At 39.3% G+C, this 14,809-nt stretch overlaps 1 protein-coding gene across 2 annotated transcripts in view; it reads right to left on the bottom strand.

Moving 5' to 3' along the window:
- ATP2C1 (ATPase secretory pathway Ca2+ transporting 1) overlaps window positions 1–14,809 on the bottom strand; it is a 115,553-nt gene that overhangs the window by 19,341 nt on the left and 81,403 nt on the right. For both annotated transcript variants that reach the window (XM_075271294.1, XM_075271293.1), the window contains exons 9-15: window positions 11,884–11,952; window positions 10,394–10,469; window positions 9,943–10,009; window positions 8,656–8,780; window positions 5,238–5,335; window positions 3,917–4,012; window positions 1,926–2,015 (exon numbers count right to left, since the gene is read on the bottom strand). In XM_075271294.1, the coding sequence (XP_075127395.1) occupies window positions 1,926–2,015; window positions 3,917–4,012; window positions 5,238–5,335; window positions 8,656–8,780; window positions 9,943–10,009; window positions 10,394–10,469; window positions 11,884–11,952 (621 nt within the window). The remainder of the gene's footprint in view (window positions 1–1,925; window positions 2,016–3,916; window positions 4,013–5,237; window positions 5,336–8,655; window positions 8,781–9,942; window positions 10,010–10,393; window positions 10,470–11,883; window positions 11,953–14,809) is intronic.

The raw sequence follows: 14,809 nt of genomic DNA on the forward strand, positions 1-14,809 counted from the left end.
TGCAGCAGAGAAAGCAGTCAAGATCTGGGAATGGAGGAGGTGGGCTTCTCCGCACCCTGGTCAGCTTAATTGACAAGTCTTTCCCTACTGGTATAAATCTGAGCATCCTCCAGGACACTTCTCCCATAGTTCATGCTGCATGAATCTCTAACAGACTCCCTTTAAAAAAAAGTGATGTATGTCAGTCTGCAACCGAACTAAGTATATACAGCAAAACCTCTGTGCAGGCCACCCAAATTTGCACAGAAAAACTGACTTTAATAGTAGTGGTCTTCTCAAAGAGAAGAAAAAAAAAAAGAAACAAAAAATGGGGTGGTCTGCTCATACACAGGTATCGTCCATAAAGTCTAATTGGAGAAAAAAATATCAGTCACTGAACAAGAACAAACAAAAATTAGTCTTTAAAACTAAGGGTGCATTCACACAGAGTTTTGTGGTGCTGTTTTTGACACAAAACTTGTGTAAAGAAGCAGCACTGTTAAGACGGAACCCATTGAACTCAATGGGATTTTGTTTTATGTGTGCTACACATTGAACTCAATGGGAGGATTTTTTACCCATTGATTACAATGTGTAGCACGTGTAAGACTGAATCCATTGAACTCAATGGGATTTTGTTTTAACAGTGCCACAAAACTCTGTGTGAATGCACCCTAAGGAGGGGGGGGGGTCTCAAAGGAGTGGCCTTCTGGAGGTTTTGTTTTTTTGTTTTTTTTTTTAAATGTAGATTGTGAGCCCCACATAGAGCTCACAATGTACATTTTTCCCTATCAGTATGTCTTTGGAATATGGGATGGAAATCCATGCAAACACAGGGAGAACATACAAACTCCTTGCAGATGGTTTTCTGCCCTTGGTGGGATTTGAACACCAGGACTCCAGCGCTGCAAGGCTGCAGTGCTAACCACTGAGCCACCGTGTGGCCCCCCTTCTGGAGGTTTCACTGTATCCAAATTACATCTGCAACAAAACATCGGCAGAGACAGACTTATGGTTTTAGTAATAGGTTGTCAGAGACGAAAGCCGTCCTATGCTATGACCTAGCTTCCATGCCACTTTCAATATTTGCTTAGTTTAAATTTTAAGGTCATCTTGGACCTTTGTATTGCTTTGTATGGCTAGAATGTATTCGAAACAAAGTCAGAAAATATAAAACAGAATCTCAAATCCAAGGGGGTCATTCTGAGACAATATCCTGCAAACAGCCCAATGTCTGTAGAGACGCTGCAATACATTCTGTAACCCTTGGGAAAAAATAACGCATATAGATATTTCTATTTCCTGTAGCATAGTATGACTCATTACATATTAATCTGCCAAGATCACCTTGCAAACGTCTGCAGACTTTGCTACTATCCTACTTGTCATCCACTATCGGGCACGGCGCACATATGCAGGCCAGTTTTCTGCCACCCGAAATCAAAGCTTTTGTTGATAGTATCTAATTCATTTTCTGGCAGACAGACTGCATTCAGCTTTCCAGGTGGCATACAGCCACAATAAATGTGTCTTAGACAGGCAATTGTACTTCCTTGTAAAGAATAGATATGAATAAAAGAAAAGAAAAATCATGCAAAGTGGGAAAAGAATAATATTTAAGAGGAATTTCAGGTATAAACCGATGAAGCTGCTTACAGAGTTTGAATAGGAAAAAAAAAAAAAAAAAGCTCATACACTCCCTTATGTAATGAAATATTCAGGATTATTGAACACTCATAGATAAGTAAATAAAATTATGTATAAACACTGTGAATGTTAAATACAGTTAGTGTGGATTAACAGGCAGATTTCTATTTCTTGATCTCAAACCTGTAACATCTATACATTGGATCGCAGACATAACTATCAGACTGCAGCCACTCAGAAGAGAAGAGCAGGATCGAGAGATAAACCACTAAATGCCCGAGGCCATTGGGTCTCATTACCTTCATAGAAAGAGCGATTAAAGCCCCCTCGGTCGGCTTGCCCATTAAGGTGTTATTTCTGATCTCAGCATCATTACAAACACATCCTGCCTGTAAAAAGTGAAAAAATAAAATATAAATATAAATAAATAATATTAATATACATACACATCACAAATTTACCATATATACTGAAATATTAAAAGAATTGGCACAGGCACTTCATGCTGGTGATAGACTGTGTCATGTTCACCACTTTAGACAATTCCTACTTCTCAGGATGGTCTCTTGACAATAACCTGATCACAAAATGTCCTCCCCTTGCAGAGATCCCCATCATGCAAAGTAATATGTGGGGAAATCTAGAAAAATGGGTCGATTTACATGTAGCACCAACACAGAGAAATGAAGAAATACAGAGTGCCCATTCACATCCATGTCTGAGTGATGCATCATAGGACAAGATCTTCATAGGAGGGGGGGGGTGAGATTCTGGACAAGGGACCCCCTATTTTCTCTCAGAACAAATACGGTACAGGAAAATGTGCTTACTATAGTGGATTTTTAATGAAAAAGGGAGTTGTAAGTTTTTTTTGTTTTGTTTTTTTCTAACTAGATGTTGGTTTGTGCTGGTTTTTCTCACTTGACTCCTAGCCATTCCTTTACTCTCCTCTCTCTATATGTACCTCAGTAAGCCGCAGTGCATCTATCTCTAACATGATGAATCCAGGAGGGATTTTAGAATGAATGTTTAGGAGTGAGAATAAGAAGAAAAAAACAGCCCCATAAGTAGAGAAAGCAGCATTTTTCTCTGACAGGTTGCACTAAAAATTCAAAAGGGATTTGCATCCGAATAAGATGTTCATAGCCCATGTAGCTTGACTAGTAGCCGCTAGCTTTGCGTTTACATACATTATGTCTGTCTATAATCTCATGCTGATGTAAATATTGATTTAGATCCACAGTCTGTATGATAATGCAACAAATCATTAAAGATCAATACAGCTCTGCAGTCTCATACTTGACAAGTGATTGATATTCACAAATACTAATATTCAGGGGGGTTTAAAATGTGAGGTTTTTGTTTTGTTTTAATCCGGATTATAATATCAAACAATCCCTAGAATATTCTCTTCTCAGGTCAGTGATGTTACATTCATTGGTCACACAACCATGCTACAGCTCAGTACCATTTAAATATTTGGGACTGAGCTGTAATACCAAGCATGGCTACTATGCAATGTATGGCGCTATGCTTGGTCTGCATCACTCATCTGAAAGCTGTTGCCCAGGGTCAGACCTTTACCCGTCTCATACTGACGATCTATCCTAAACATGAATACAATATATAAGATGTCAACAGATGAAATCCTAGTGATCCCTATATATAAATCACATTGTGCACAGAAGCCAATCCTTGTTTGCAGTGTTTTATCAACCTTGGCCGCATTGACCAGATGAAACTTATGGACTGCACAGCTACGGGTATTGACTATTCCAAATGTATATGGATATATAGTTAGTGTCCTCCGGACTGCTTACACTCAATTAGAAACGTATTGACGGAACGCTTACTCTCGTGATCCAAGTTTTCAGCCTTAATGAATTACAGGCCAAAGTGCATAGTAAGACATGATGAGAGGTACGATAACTCATTCTATGACAGTCAATAATGGGAAAGCAAGAAATATAGTCTCTATTTATCATTACCCTTTCTTACTCCTTTCAGATCTGATATTTTATATTACACAATCTACCAAGTCTTCTGATACTTCATATTCCCCCTCCCCTTAACTTGAGCACAGGCAGGGTGCAGATGTACTCCAGCCGCTCATAATAAATAATACACTAACTATACAGAAGGTCATTGTGATAAATGTTTTACAAGAACCAGTGTAATAAATTCATTTATATAAGCAATGCTCTGTGTGCAGGTCAGGCCTGGGCCCCAGTATTAATCAGCCTGACAACACAGCAGAGGCTGCTAGTCACAGACAACAAATAATACTTACTTCTACCACTCTGCTTATTGATGGGCTGCAGAAGCCATGAATTATATCGCCATCAACCGTCACCTCACCAAAACGATTATAGCCAACGCCGGAAACCTTAATGAATAAAAAATACATAAATTAAGGAATAAAAAGACTATCAAAATACCTATTAAATTAGATATATAGTAGATGTAAGTAACCACAGACTTGGACTTGATTTACACCGTATACCCTGCACCTCTGGGTCCCTAATGTCCACTTTAAGGACCACTATTATTCAACCTCCACAAGAGCTTACAATATTTAGAGGAACGGTTTGTAAATTGTTACATTCAATGGATTCTCCTCAATGTACTAGGGAATTGCTCTTAATTTAGTTGATAAAAGGCACGGTAAGTGTACCCGGGAGTGTGCACGCCACAGCCTGGAAATTGAAGCAGCAAATACATATATATATATATATATATATATATATATATATATATATATATATATATATATATATATATATATATATATATATAAATTTTCCGTAACTCCCCGTTTCTCTCATATGCAAATGAGAAAAAATGTTTTACCTAAAAATCTAGAGCTGAAACCAAACCCCAAGAAGGCCAAGGCATGCCCCCAATATGTATATAAATAGAACAATGACTTTACATTGAAAAAAAAAAAAAAAAAAAAAAAAGGGGGGGGGGCTTCAAAGCGGAATAACAGAGGCCTATTTCAAGCTGTAGAATCACCTCTATAAAGGTACTGGGTTGGGTTTACAACAAATTTACTCCCAGCCAATTCCCTGTAAGGGGTGCATGGCAGGGTAGAGAACCACTGCCATATTATTCATAGGCTTTCCCTTCTCCTTAGTATGTAGATTTATCTAAGCAGATCTTCATATGAAAAGTCAAAAACAGGGGAGAAGTGGAGAGGAGCAAATTCTACAGGTAGGACTGAAGAACAGTCACACGTTTAGGGCTTTTTTTCCCCCCAGATTGCTCAATGTAAACAATTCTAACTGAAGGGGTGATGATGGCAATATCTATATACAGTATCAGAATAGTAATAGAGAGAAGTTGTTTTTTTGTTTTTTTTTTGCATGGACACAAGGTCATACATGACAGTTATCCAGGCGGAGAGGCTGCAGGCGGACTCCAGCGGTTACCTTTAACAGCCCATTCAGATGAATGGGTTTTAAAGCTGACCGCTAGCAAGCCGTCCCCTGACCAGTTTCCCCAGGGTTTAGGATGGAAATCCTGGGGCCGACAGCAGCAGTAGTGTAAACGCACCCCCCGAGAATTTTAGGCACTTTACATTATTGTACACCAATAGGACAGCCACATACCTCAGCATGAATCCCATCTGCTGTAAATATGTGAGTTACCGTCATCTCATTCTTCGTTAGTGTTCCCGTTTTGTCAGAACAGATAACATTACAGCAGCCTGCAAACATCAAATCAGTAGGAAGTGAAAAGTGTGACAAAGATATTTCTGCATCTTCTAGAACATCAAGAGGAAACACATTAAATAATATAGATTGTAAGGGTATTCCTCTCTTGTGACTAGACAGCATACTGCCAGGATATGCCCATTATAATGGTGGCTCGACCCTTGGGACTCCTACTAGTCCAATCAGAATGGCCACAGCACAGTTTCTTGTTTTAGGGTAAAGCCCCATGTCATGGAAACGCAGCTTTTTTTGTTGCAGATTCTTTTGCCTTTTTTTTGGGGCCAAATTCAAGAATGGTTGCTAAAGGAATGGGAAATATATAGGAAGTTCTTATACCTCTACCTTTTACTCAATTCATTCTTGGCTTTGGTTTACAAAAATGCAAGAAAAAAAAAAAAAAGCTTCATTTCTGCAACGTGGGGCTTCAGCTTTATGGAAAGTTTTTTCCCCTTTTACTATGGTGTCCTATCCATCTGGCTGGGTCAAACTGCACCTAGACCCATTCAAATGAATGTAAATCCATGTATAGAGAATGGGTGAAGAGCATCTGTGTAGTAAAAAAAAAAAAACTAAGAATTGCAGCCCCAAAGTAACCATGTGCCCACAGTTTCAGAATTCTTGAATCTCCCAGGAGTTGGACCTCTGGAAGTCAAAGAATTCGGGCAAATCTTAGCAATATAAGTTGTCAATACATAGTTGTCAAAAACCAGGAATACTCCCTACATATCACATGTATAGGTGATGGGCAGTTAAACCAAAATCCATGTGACAGGTTCCCTTTAACTGGAGGAATACTTTATGGACTACTATAAAACTTGTAACAATCGCTCCCTAGCTCAATGCTATCCAATGTATTCACTATTACAGCTACTATACCAGTAGTTTATAATATCTTTTCCTAGTGACTTGAAAGGAATATATGCCTAATAATTCAGCCATCACAGCTGGGGAGGGAAAAATCTAGGTCTATTGGCCAATTAGAGGTCCGGGTGCCATAATGGTGGCCATCTTAGCGGTTACCCAGCTTTCTCAGAAAATATTTTTATTTAATCTTGACAGAAATGGACAATGGCAAGATCTAACGCGTACGAAGACTCATCTTTAGGAATTATGGCTTTATCCACTGAATTGCAGCTGGTTTTAATTTTACAGCTTATATATGTTCAGAAAGAAAAGTGAATTGGATATTGGATATGGAAATGCAATGAATAAGCTCAGAAACACAATAGCATTCTTACAGGGCTGTAGCAGACATGAGATCAGCTCTGCCATATTATACATATTAGACAGCTTCACATAAAGCCATTGCCTTATTTTCTAATGCACTATCAAGCCTCTTAACAGATGTCTTTTTTTCTGAAAACATGCCAGAGTGCTTACATTTGTAGACCCCCGGCTGCCAGGAAGCGAGCGCTTGGCACTGTAAATATGGCATAGGATTATTTACACACAAAGCACTTGTACACAGGCTCAGTGGCGCTTGGCAGGTTGTACTCTCCGCAGCCGTGTAATGACACAATCACATAGAATTTCTCCAGCTTACATGGCAGTATGACGCCTCATGCTGAGGCTCTCCCTTTTATTGGGCGAACATTGTAGGAAGAAGTGGGATGAACAAATGGAAAATGCCTTCCCTCTTATCGCTAGTGGTAAAGGACTTGTAAGTACGCAAGTATGGGAGATACAAAGGACACATTGTCATAACTGGGCACCTCTTTATTATACATTAATTTAATGTGTACCTCTACTTTTGCAGAGGTTTCTGTTGCTCCTGAGCATCACACCACATAGTGATAAAGGGGTAGTGAAAGACTGAATACTGATTGAGTATCTTTAATATAGGTGATCGATATCATTGATGGGGGTCAAATGAATGGGAGCCAGGTTTCAATGGCATGGCGGCTACATAGTGTATGATGCAGGTTTTAGACCCCCAAAGATCAGATATTGATAATCTATTTGTAAAAAGACAGGCCATCAATACCCGATCTTGAGCAATGAACATAAAAGTGGTTATTCCACCGCAAATATTTATCACCTATCCATAGATTAAGATGGGGATCTGACTGCTCACTAGGACATGGCCTGTTCTGAAGGCATATAAAAGGTTTGCATGTGTCCTGTTGCTTCATTCACCATCTAAGGGAATGACGGAGATTCCCACTGCTTTAAATTGATAACCACTATAATTATTTAGGATAAGGTTTCCTAATTTACCATGAAGATGTCAACAATAGTGTTATTAAAGTGGATTTCCAACATAACTGCTGAACATGCTTACAACCTAAGGAGCCATACACACGCCTTTTTTCTAAGTGCCTCCATATTTTTAACAGATGGTACTTGGATAGCATTAGAAAGAATGCTTCTCTTTATTTCTTTTTTTTTTTTTTTTTTTAAAGGGTAGGTCTTACTCAGGTCCATTTTCACTAACCAAAGCCACCCACTGAAGTCTATGGAGAAGTTAATAATTAAAGAGGAAACAAAAGAAAACACACACACACACACACAGCACTTGGATGTCATCTGTTTTTCACAGAAAAGCGCTCAGTGAAAAATGGATAATTTAAAAACAGATGCAACCCAGACATTAAAAATCGTCACAGAATCGAAATGGATACAAGATGAATGTATAAAACAGACATCTGACACTGTCATACATGGCCAATGATTTCTACCATCACTAATATGTTAATATAAATACAGTGGGTGTCCAGGATAATATAATATATTATAATATATATATATATATATTTAAATTTAGGCAAGGGGCGATGAAAAATATTAGTCACCTGTCCACTGAAACTTCCTTTGCTGAAGTCCTTGCAGCCCTCAGAGAAGGACATGGGAATTCTCTGTCACGTCACGTCCAGTGCGGTCCGGTGCTGAAGCTCCGTTTGTTTTCTTCCCTACCCCACGTGACCATTGAGGCCAATCAGTGGACTAAGGAAGGGATTGGGGACGTTACAGGTAGCGATGTCCCATGTCCTTGCCGAGGACACAGATTGGCCTCAGTGGTCACATGCTAGAAGAAAACAAAACTGCAGGATCGAGCTGCACTGGAGCACAAAGAACAGGAGAGTATGTTTGTTTTTTCCTCCTTTCCTCTGCCTCCCCCAGCTTAATTGAAAAATAAAATATTAGCCTGGACAACCCCTTTAAGCACAAGCTCCAAATGGCAAAGGAGCAGACTCTCCTGTTACATCGCATAGATCAGTAGGCATTGTCATTAAGATTAACTACATCAAACATTGCCTAAAGAGATTCTTAACACAGAACATTCAGCAGCAGGAGTAGAATTTGGGATCCATACCGAGGGTTTCTACGATGGGCAATTTCTTGACAATAGCTCTTTTCTTCACCATTCTCATCACACCAAGCGCCAGGGTTACAGTTACAACAATAGGAAGACCTTCAGGGATAGCTGCCACTGCCAGGCTGCGGAGATGAAATATAATGGTAAGATGCAATCACTCTCAGTGCCCTGTTCCATTACTCCATGGCTTAAAAGCAATTCAGGGAAGCGTTGGAAAAAAATAACGGAATATTAAGTAGCTTAGTAAGACAGGCAAAGGAATCATTTACACACAAATGCATTGTATACATTGTAAAAGGTTTTTTCCATTAATATCACTTCACTCCATCCACTTCTGGTTGCTGGGGGTCTGACCATTGGGATCCATAGAAATTATGAGAACTGAGGTCCCCGATGTGTACTAGAAGTGTGCATGCATACCACTGCTTCAATCACTCACTCACTCACACAGCGGAGATTGGGCAAAGAGATTGCCAATGATGTGCATTGGCATTCCATTGTGGCTATCCTGGGCCTAATCGGCAGAGACTCCCAAGCTGCGGAATACATGGCAAGATCGAGCAGGACTGAGATTTTTTTTTTTTTTTTTACTGCATCTTACAACAGTTTCTGCCTCCCATAGAAAGCAATAGCAAGTTGGAAGCACAGTGGATCAGTGGTTAGCACTGCAGCCTTGCAGCACTGGAGTCCTGGGTTCAAATCCTGCCAAGGACAACATCCGCAAGGCCTTTGTATGTTCTCCCCGTGCTTGCATGGATTTCCTCCCATACTCCAAAAAACATACTGATAGGGAAAAGGGGAGAGAAAAAAAAAAAGCAATGGCAGGGAAACTGCCACGAATTTGAGGGAGAAGTCCACTCCCAAATCCATGGCAGATTCCTCTCTGTATGAACCTGGAGAGGTGACTGACTGAGCCCTATATTTAGCCATCTCAGTCAGTCCTGTAAATGAATGGAGCGAATGCACCAGGGTGATGTTCTTGTGATGGCACCACAACAATCAGACACTTATTCCCTATCTTGTGGAAAACCACTTTAAAGGTAGATCATTTCAGATGGTAAAACTATCCATATTCACATATGCAGGCTAAACTCACAAAAGCATCTGTTTCAGGGCGCAAGATCTGGGTTCTCACATGGTTCAAGTGAGACAAACCTAGCTGGCCATAGGACCCATAGTGCTAAAAAGGTCTGTTCACTTGAGCACAGACATAAGAGGAAACTCCAAATCTCATGGCCATAATACATATAACTTATATAACTCACTTGCTTATCAGTAACTCACCTTACACCAATTGTGAACATATCAAGTATATGCTTGCCTTGCAACCACCCAACGAGCATGATGATACCTAGTTAAATCATATGCATAGACAACACATTGCCTCATTAGTTCCATAGAAACACAAGTATATTTAGAAGCAGAACAGATTTTAACAAGTTTATAGTGGCACATAAAACAGAAAATGGCCTAGTGAAGATGAAGGAGAATCCTGATGCTATAAAAATATGTTCATATCCTAAAATATGCAGTGTAAAATAATAAAACTGATATGCAGTTTAATTTGGGCGAATGAAGTCTGAGCATTCTGTGCAGGAAAATGGATTCCAGCCAAGGACTTGAAGCCAGAAATACCTCCCGACAACCGCAAACAAGAGCTTGTATACTGCCATGATGGATTGACTGGTGTAACTGTGAATCACATATGATAAAATCACTCAAAGGATATGCTCACCTATGATACCAAAAGAGTACAAGGAAAGCTGCTTCCCCAAAATATCCATGCTTTTTTGAAGTGGTGTTTTAGGTGCCTAGAAAAGAGTAAAAGGAAAAAGACTCCGTGTATTGTAGCTCGACAGATTTATGCATAAAAGATATCCTGACCAGTAGGTGCAGATGGCATTTGTAAAATACCATCTGCTAAAGCAAGAACTTGGGGCTCCTCCTGCTATCCCATCTTGAAGGAAAACTTAAGCAGAAGGGGGGGAATAGAATAAACTTATGGTCTGATAAATGAACAGAATGTCTCAACCAGTTATTACAATCATAATTTTTATAGCGCCAACATATTCCACAGCACCTTACAATTTATACTCATAAAAATAAAGACATTACAGGGAAGCAAACTAAACAGTTCAGAAGGAAAGTTAGAGGCCCTGCTCACAACAGCTTACAATCTATGGAGAAATGGGGGAGACAAAGTAAAAGCGATGGCTTTGTACCATGTCCCAGCAATCTTTCATAAAACTATACACAGAGTGAAAATGAAGCTACACAAGTCACAAGATCCTAGACTATATCACAAACCGACCTCAGTATGTGAGAGCCTGGGGATGAGTGTCTGACACTGATCTGTAATACGGGGGCACCACAATGTACAGTTCTTGTCCCTTTCTTCTTCTTCACACTGTACACTGCTGATCTCATCTAGCTGCTACTTACAGAAGTACTCCGATGAGTCTGCAATAGTAGGCCTCATCACAGACAGAGATGACAGGGAGTACAGAGAATTAAACCAGGATTTTGTGGATTGGTGCCAGCGGATCCACCTCAGGATTAATGCTGGGAAGACCAAGGAGATGATGGTGGACTTTAGTAAGCGGAGGAGTGCCCCGAATCCGGTGGACATCCAGGGGACAAGCACTGACAGAGTCAACACCTAAAATTACCTTGGTGTGCTCTTTAATAATAATAAGCTGGACTGGGCAGATCACCTGGATGGGCTGCACAAAAAGGGGCACAAGCAGACTCTACCTGCTCAGGAGGCTGAGGGCCATTGGAGTCCAGGGGCCACTTCTTAGGGCCTTTTTCAACTCTGTAGTAGCATCAGCCATCTTCTTCGGAGTGGCTTGCTGGGGAAGTAGCATACCAGCCAGGGACAGAAAGACTTCAGAGGCTGATCAGAAGGGTCATGTCCATGTCATGGGGAGCCCCCTGGACCCAGTTCCTCCCAACTGCGATCAGGCTATATAATCAACATCAAACTAAGTGAAGATCACTCCGCACAGGGAACTAAATGATCCTGAACTCTCTCTTTTCTTTTTAGTCGCTATGACTCCTAGAATATTTTCTATCTGCTATTCTGAGCTTGTATGTGTTCTTTCTATTAATTGTATTATCCATGCTGCTGTAATACTATTAAAGGATTACCTTCTCTCCTACAAGTTATTCCAATATGGTGATTGTCAAGTAGACGCCTTTACAATAAGTATATATAAAACTTACCTCCTCAGCTTGCATCATCTTGAAAACCTCTCCAAATTCAGAGTTTTCTCCAGTTCCAATGACAATTCCCTGTTTAAAAAATAAAAATATACATCAATTCTTTATTCTCTTTATGATTTCTGTAGTTGTACATAAACATTATGAAAACCACAAGGTTAAAGAATGAACGCACTGATTTATGGTTTCCATGAACATGGAAGCAGGTTATTGTACACAGGGCGCTTCTGGGCCTTGTCTGAATTCTCTTTTTCATGTGTATACAGAGAATAGGATTTAGAAACACCATAAACCGTACACTGTGCGAGAGATTGGCATGAAACCTAGACAAATTATTTCTAAAGATAATGAGCAGCAGCAAGTTTCCCTTTATGGAGCTGTGGTTTACCATATAAGATACTGCAGCCCAAAATATAGTCATTAAATAAGTCATATTATCATATATAAACCAGAAATGGGAAATTCCTCCATTATCAAAAGAAAGCAGCCATCTCTACAGCCATCTAAAAGACAAATATAGCACAAATTTTTTTTTATATTGTGGTTTTTTTTCAGTGGATTAATCATTTCCCTATGCCCAAAAAAATTTCAGTAACAATTTGCAATTTCTTAACTCATTCTTGCCACTTTTTTGAAAAGTGGTTGGGGCCTGGCTTAAAGAGAGCCCGTCCCAATAACTTGGTTATAAACCCTTGTAGGGAGGATTCTACAGTTTCCAGATACAGATTTAGAGACCAGTTTTCAAGTAAATCTTCATTTTGTTCATATGCAAATGAGGGGAAAGTGATTTGGGTGTTCCTCACCTTGCCTGGGCTTCAATCTCCTCTCTAGACTCCCAGACAAAGCACCTTTCCTCTCGTATACATGAATAAAACTTATTTAGATAGAAATAGGTCTCCAAAGTTGAAAAAAAGGACTTTTCTCTCCGCCTATTTTAAGTGGAGTGGGAGTCCCGCTTGCTAGTGTGAACCGACCCTTAAATATACTTCAATGCTCCCCTGCCATAGATTTGATCTAATGGTGGACAGAGATGCATCTAAGGGTGCATTCACACTGAGTATACGCTCACCGATTCTGAACGTGTAACTCGTTCTGAATCAGTGGCGTTAAAACAGATCCCATTGCTTTCTATGGGAGCCGATATACACGCGCTCTCCATAGAAATAAAGGGGCTGCTTTTTTCCTTATTGCTTTCAACGTGATACACGCGAACTGTATATCTGTTACTGACTCAAAATTACCCTAAAGGACAGGGGGTCAAGACCAGGGTATGTACAGTATTGCCGATCTTTATGAAGATCCCCTTAATAGGTACACTTTTTAGGATTTTTGGATTAGTTTCTTAAACCTTGTGTGGATTTACTTCTGAGAGTCACTTTATTTATAGGTATTGAGTCGTTTTAACGTCTTTTTGCCTATCACACTCACAGCTGCTGCCAACATTCAGTTGGTTGCCCTATGACACACACAGCAGTGTTCTTCACTTTGGTGGCAGACATGACCTTACAGCATAGCGCCAACTCGGCAACTATGAAACCAGCTTGTTGTCTTACATTGGCAGTAGAAGAAGAGACAGAGATGGAGAAAATGCAACACAACCGAAAATAAATAGAAGATAAACTTTTGCTTGATAAAAGATTATTTTTAAACTTAAAATGTAAGGCTGAGTTCACACATGCATTGCGGTCTCTACATTAAATCAGCTTCTGTAATTCATCTGAAGATCTTAAAAACGGATTTGGAATGGGTCATAAAAACAATAAATAAAAAAATTCATGGATTTCAATGGGTTTAAAAATGAGCAGTTGTGTGTGCATTTTGAGTATTTTTGCTGTGTATCCACTCTTTTGGTTGGAGACAAAAGTCAGGCTTGCAATGCTTTTGCTTTGTTCGAAAAAAAATAAATAACAATAATAATAATAATAATAATAATAATAATAATAATAATAATAATAATAATAATAAGGATACACAGCAGACTGCAAAACTGAAAGCGGTTGTTATTAGTTTTTTCCTCTTATTTATTCTGAGCATGTGCAGAGAAGATTGAAGGGGTTGAAAGAGAGGAAGAAAAAAAACAAAACACGGAAGTCAAAAGTGGACAGTTTTATTGACAATCATTGACTCAAGACGGAAAAAGACGGATTATGGTATGCGCTGTGTAATCGTTCGTGACTTTTTAAAAAAATTAATTAGCAACAGACTGATACCAGGCACGGAGGTAAACATACCCTAACTCCCATTTATTTGTTATTTTCTGAATTTCTTATGGCACCAGAGTCATTTTTCTAGGCGATATAAAACCAGAGATCCAGCTATTTAAAGTGACCATCGTCATAGGTAACACAAAACCTAAAGAATTAACAATTTAAGCGGCTTTTCCTACGTCTTATAAATCAGAGGGGATTTATTAATATATTTATTTATTCCTCAAATGTGAGGTCAGAAAGCTGTAGAATTCAGGGCTAATCTGACTCCAGGCACCTGCTGCCCCACAAGGAAGAGGATTAAATAGTTTATGCAGAATTAGAAACACTCAAGTAGTGAAAGAAGAATTTTCCTAACCCCTACACAGTAACAGAACATAACAGGGTCAATATTACATGCTGTACAATTCAGGCTTAAAAAAATAATATGCTGCTTTGCCTTCAGAAACCATTTCAGTGACAAAATGTACCAAGACGATAAGAATGTCACTTCTAAGCCCATTAACATTTGTGTCCTTTATTATTATTTTTTTTCTTTTTCTTTTTAGAACTATCAATTCTGAACATTTTAGAGTGGCGGAAAGTTAAAAGCATCAAGATTTGTCCAAAAGAGGACCTTTAGAGAAACTGTACAGGTTATTAATCACCTCACAATTTCCCAGTCTCTTGCTCTAAGGAAAGCAGCTAACCGTTCTGTCTGGCAGGAAAACTGCAAAAGGAGC

This window comes from Leptodactylus fuscus, chromosome 4 (genome assembly GCF_031893055.1).
Source record: "Leptodactylus fuscus isolate aLepFus1 chromosome 4, aLepFus1.hap2, whole genome shotgun sequence".
NCBI classification, from domain to species: domain Eukaryota; kingdom Metazoa; phylum Chordata; class Amphibia; order Anura; family Leptodactylidae; genus Leptodactylus; species Leptodactylus fuscus.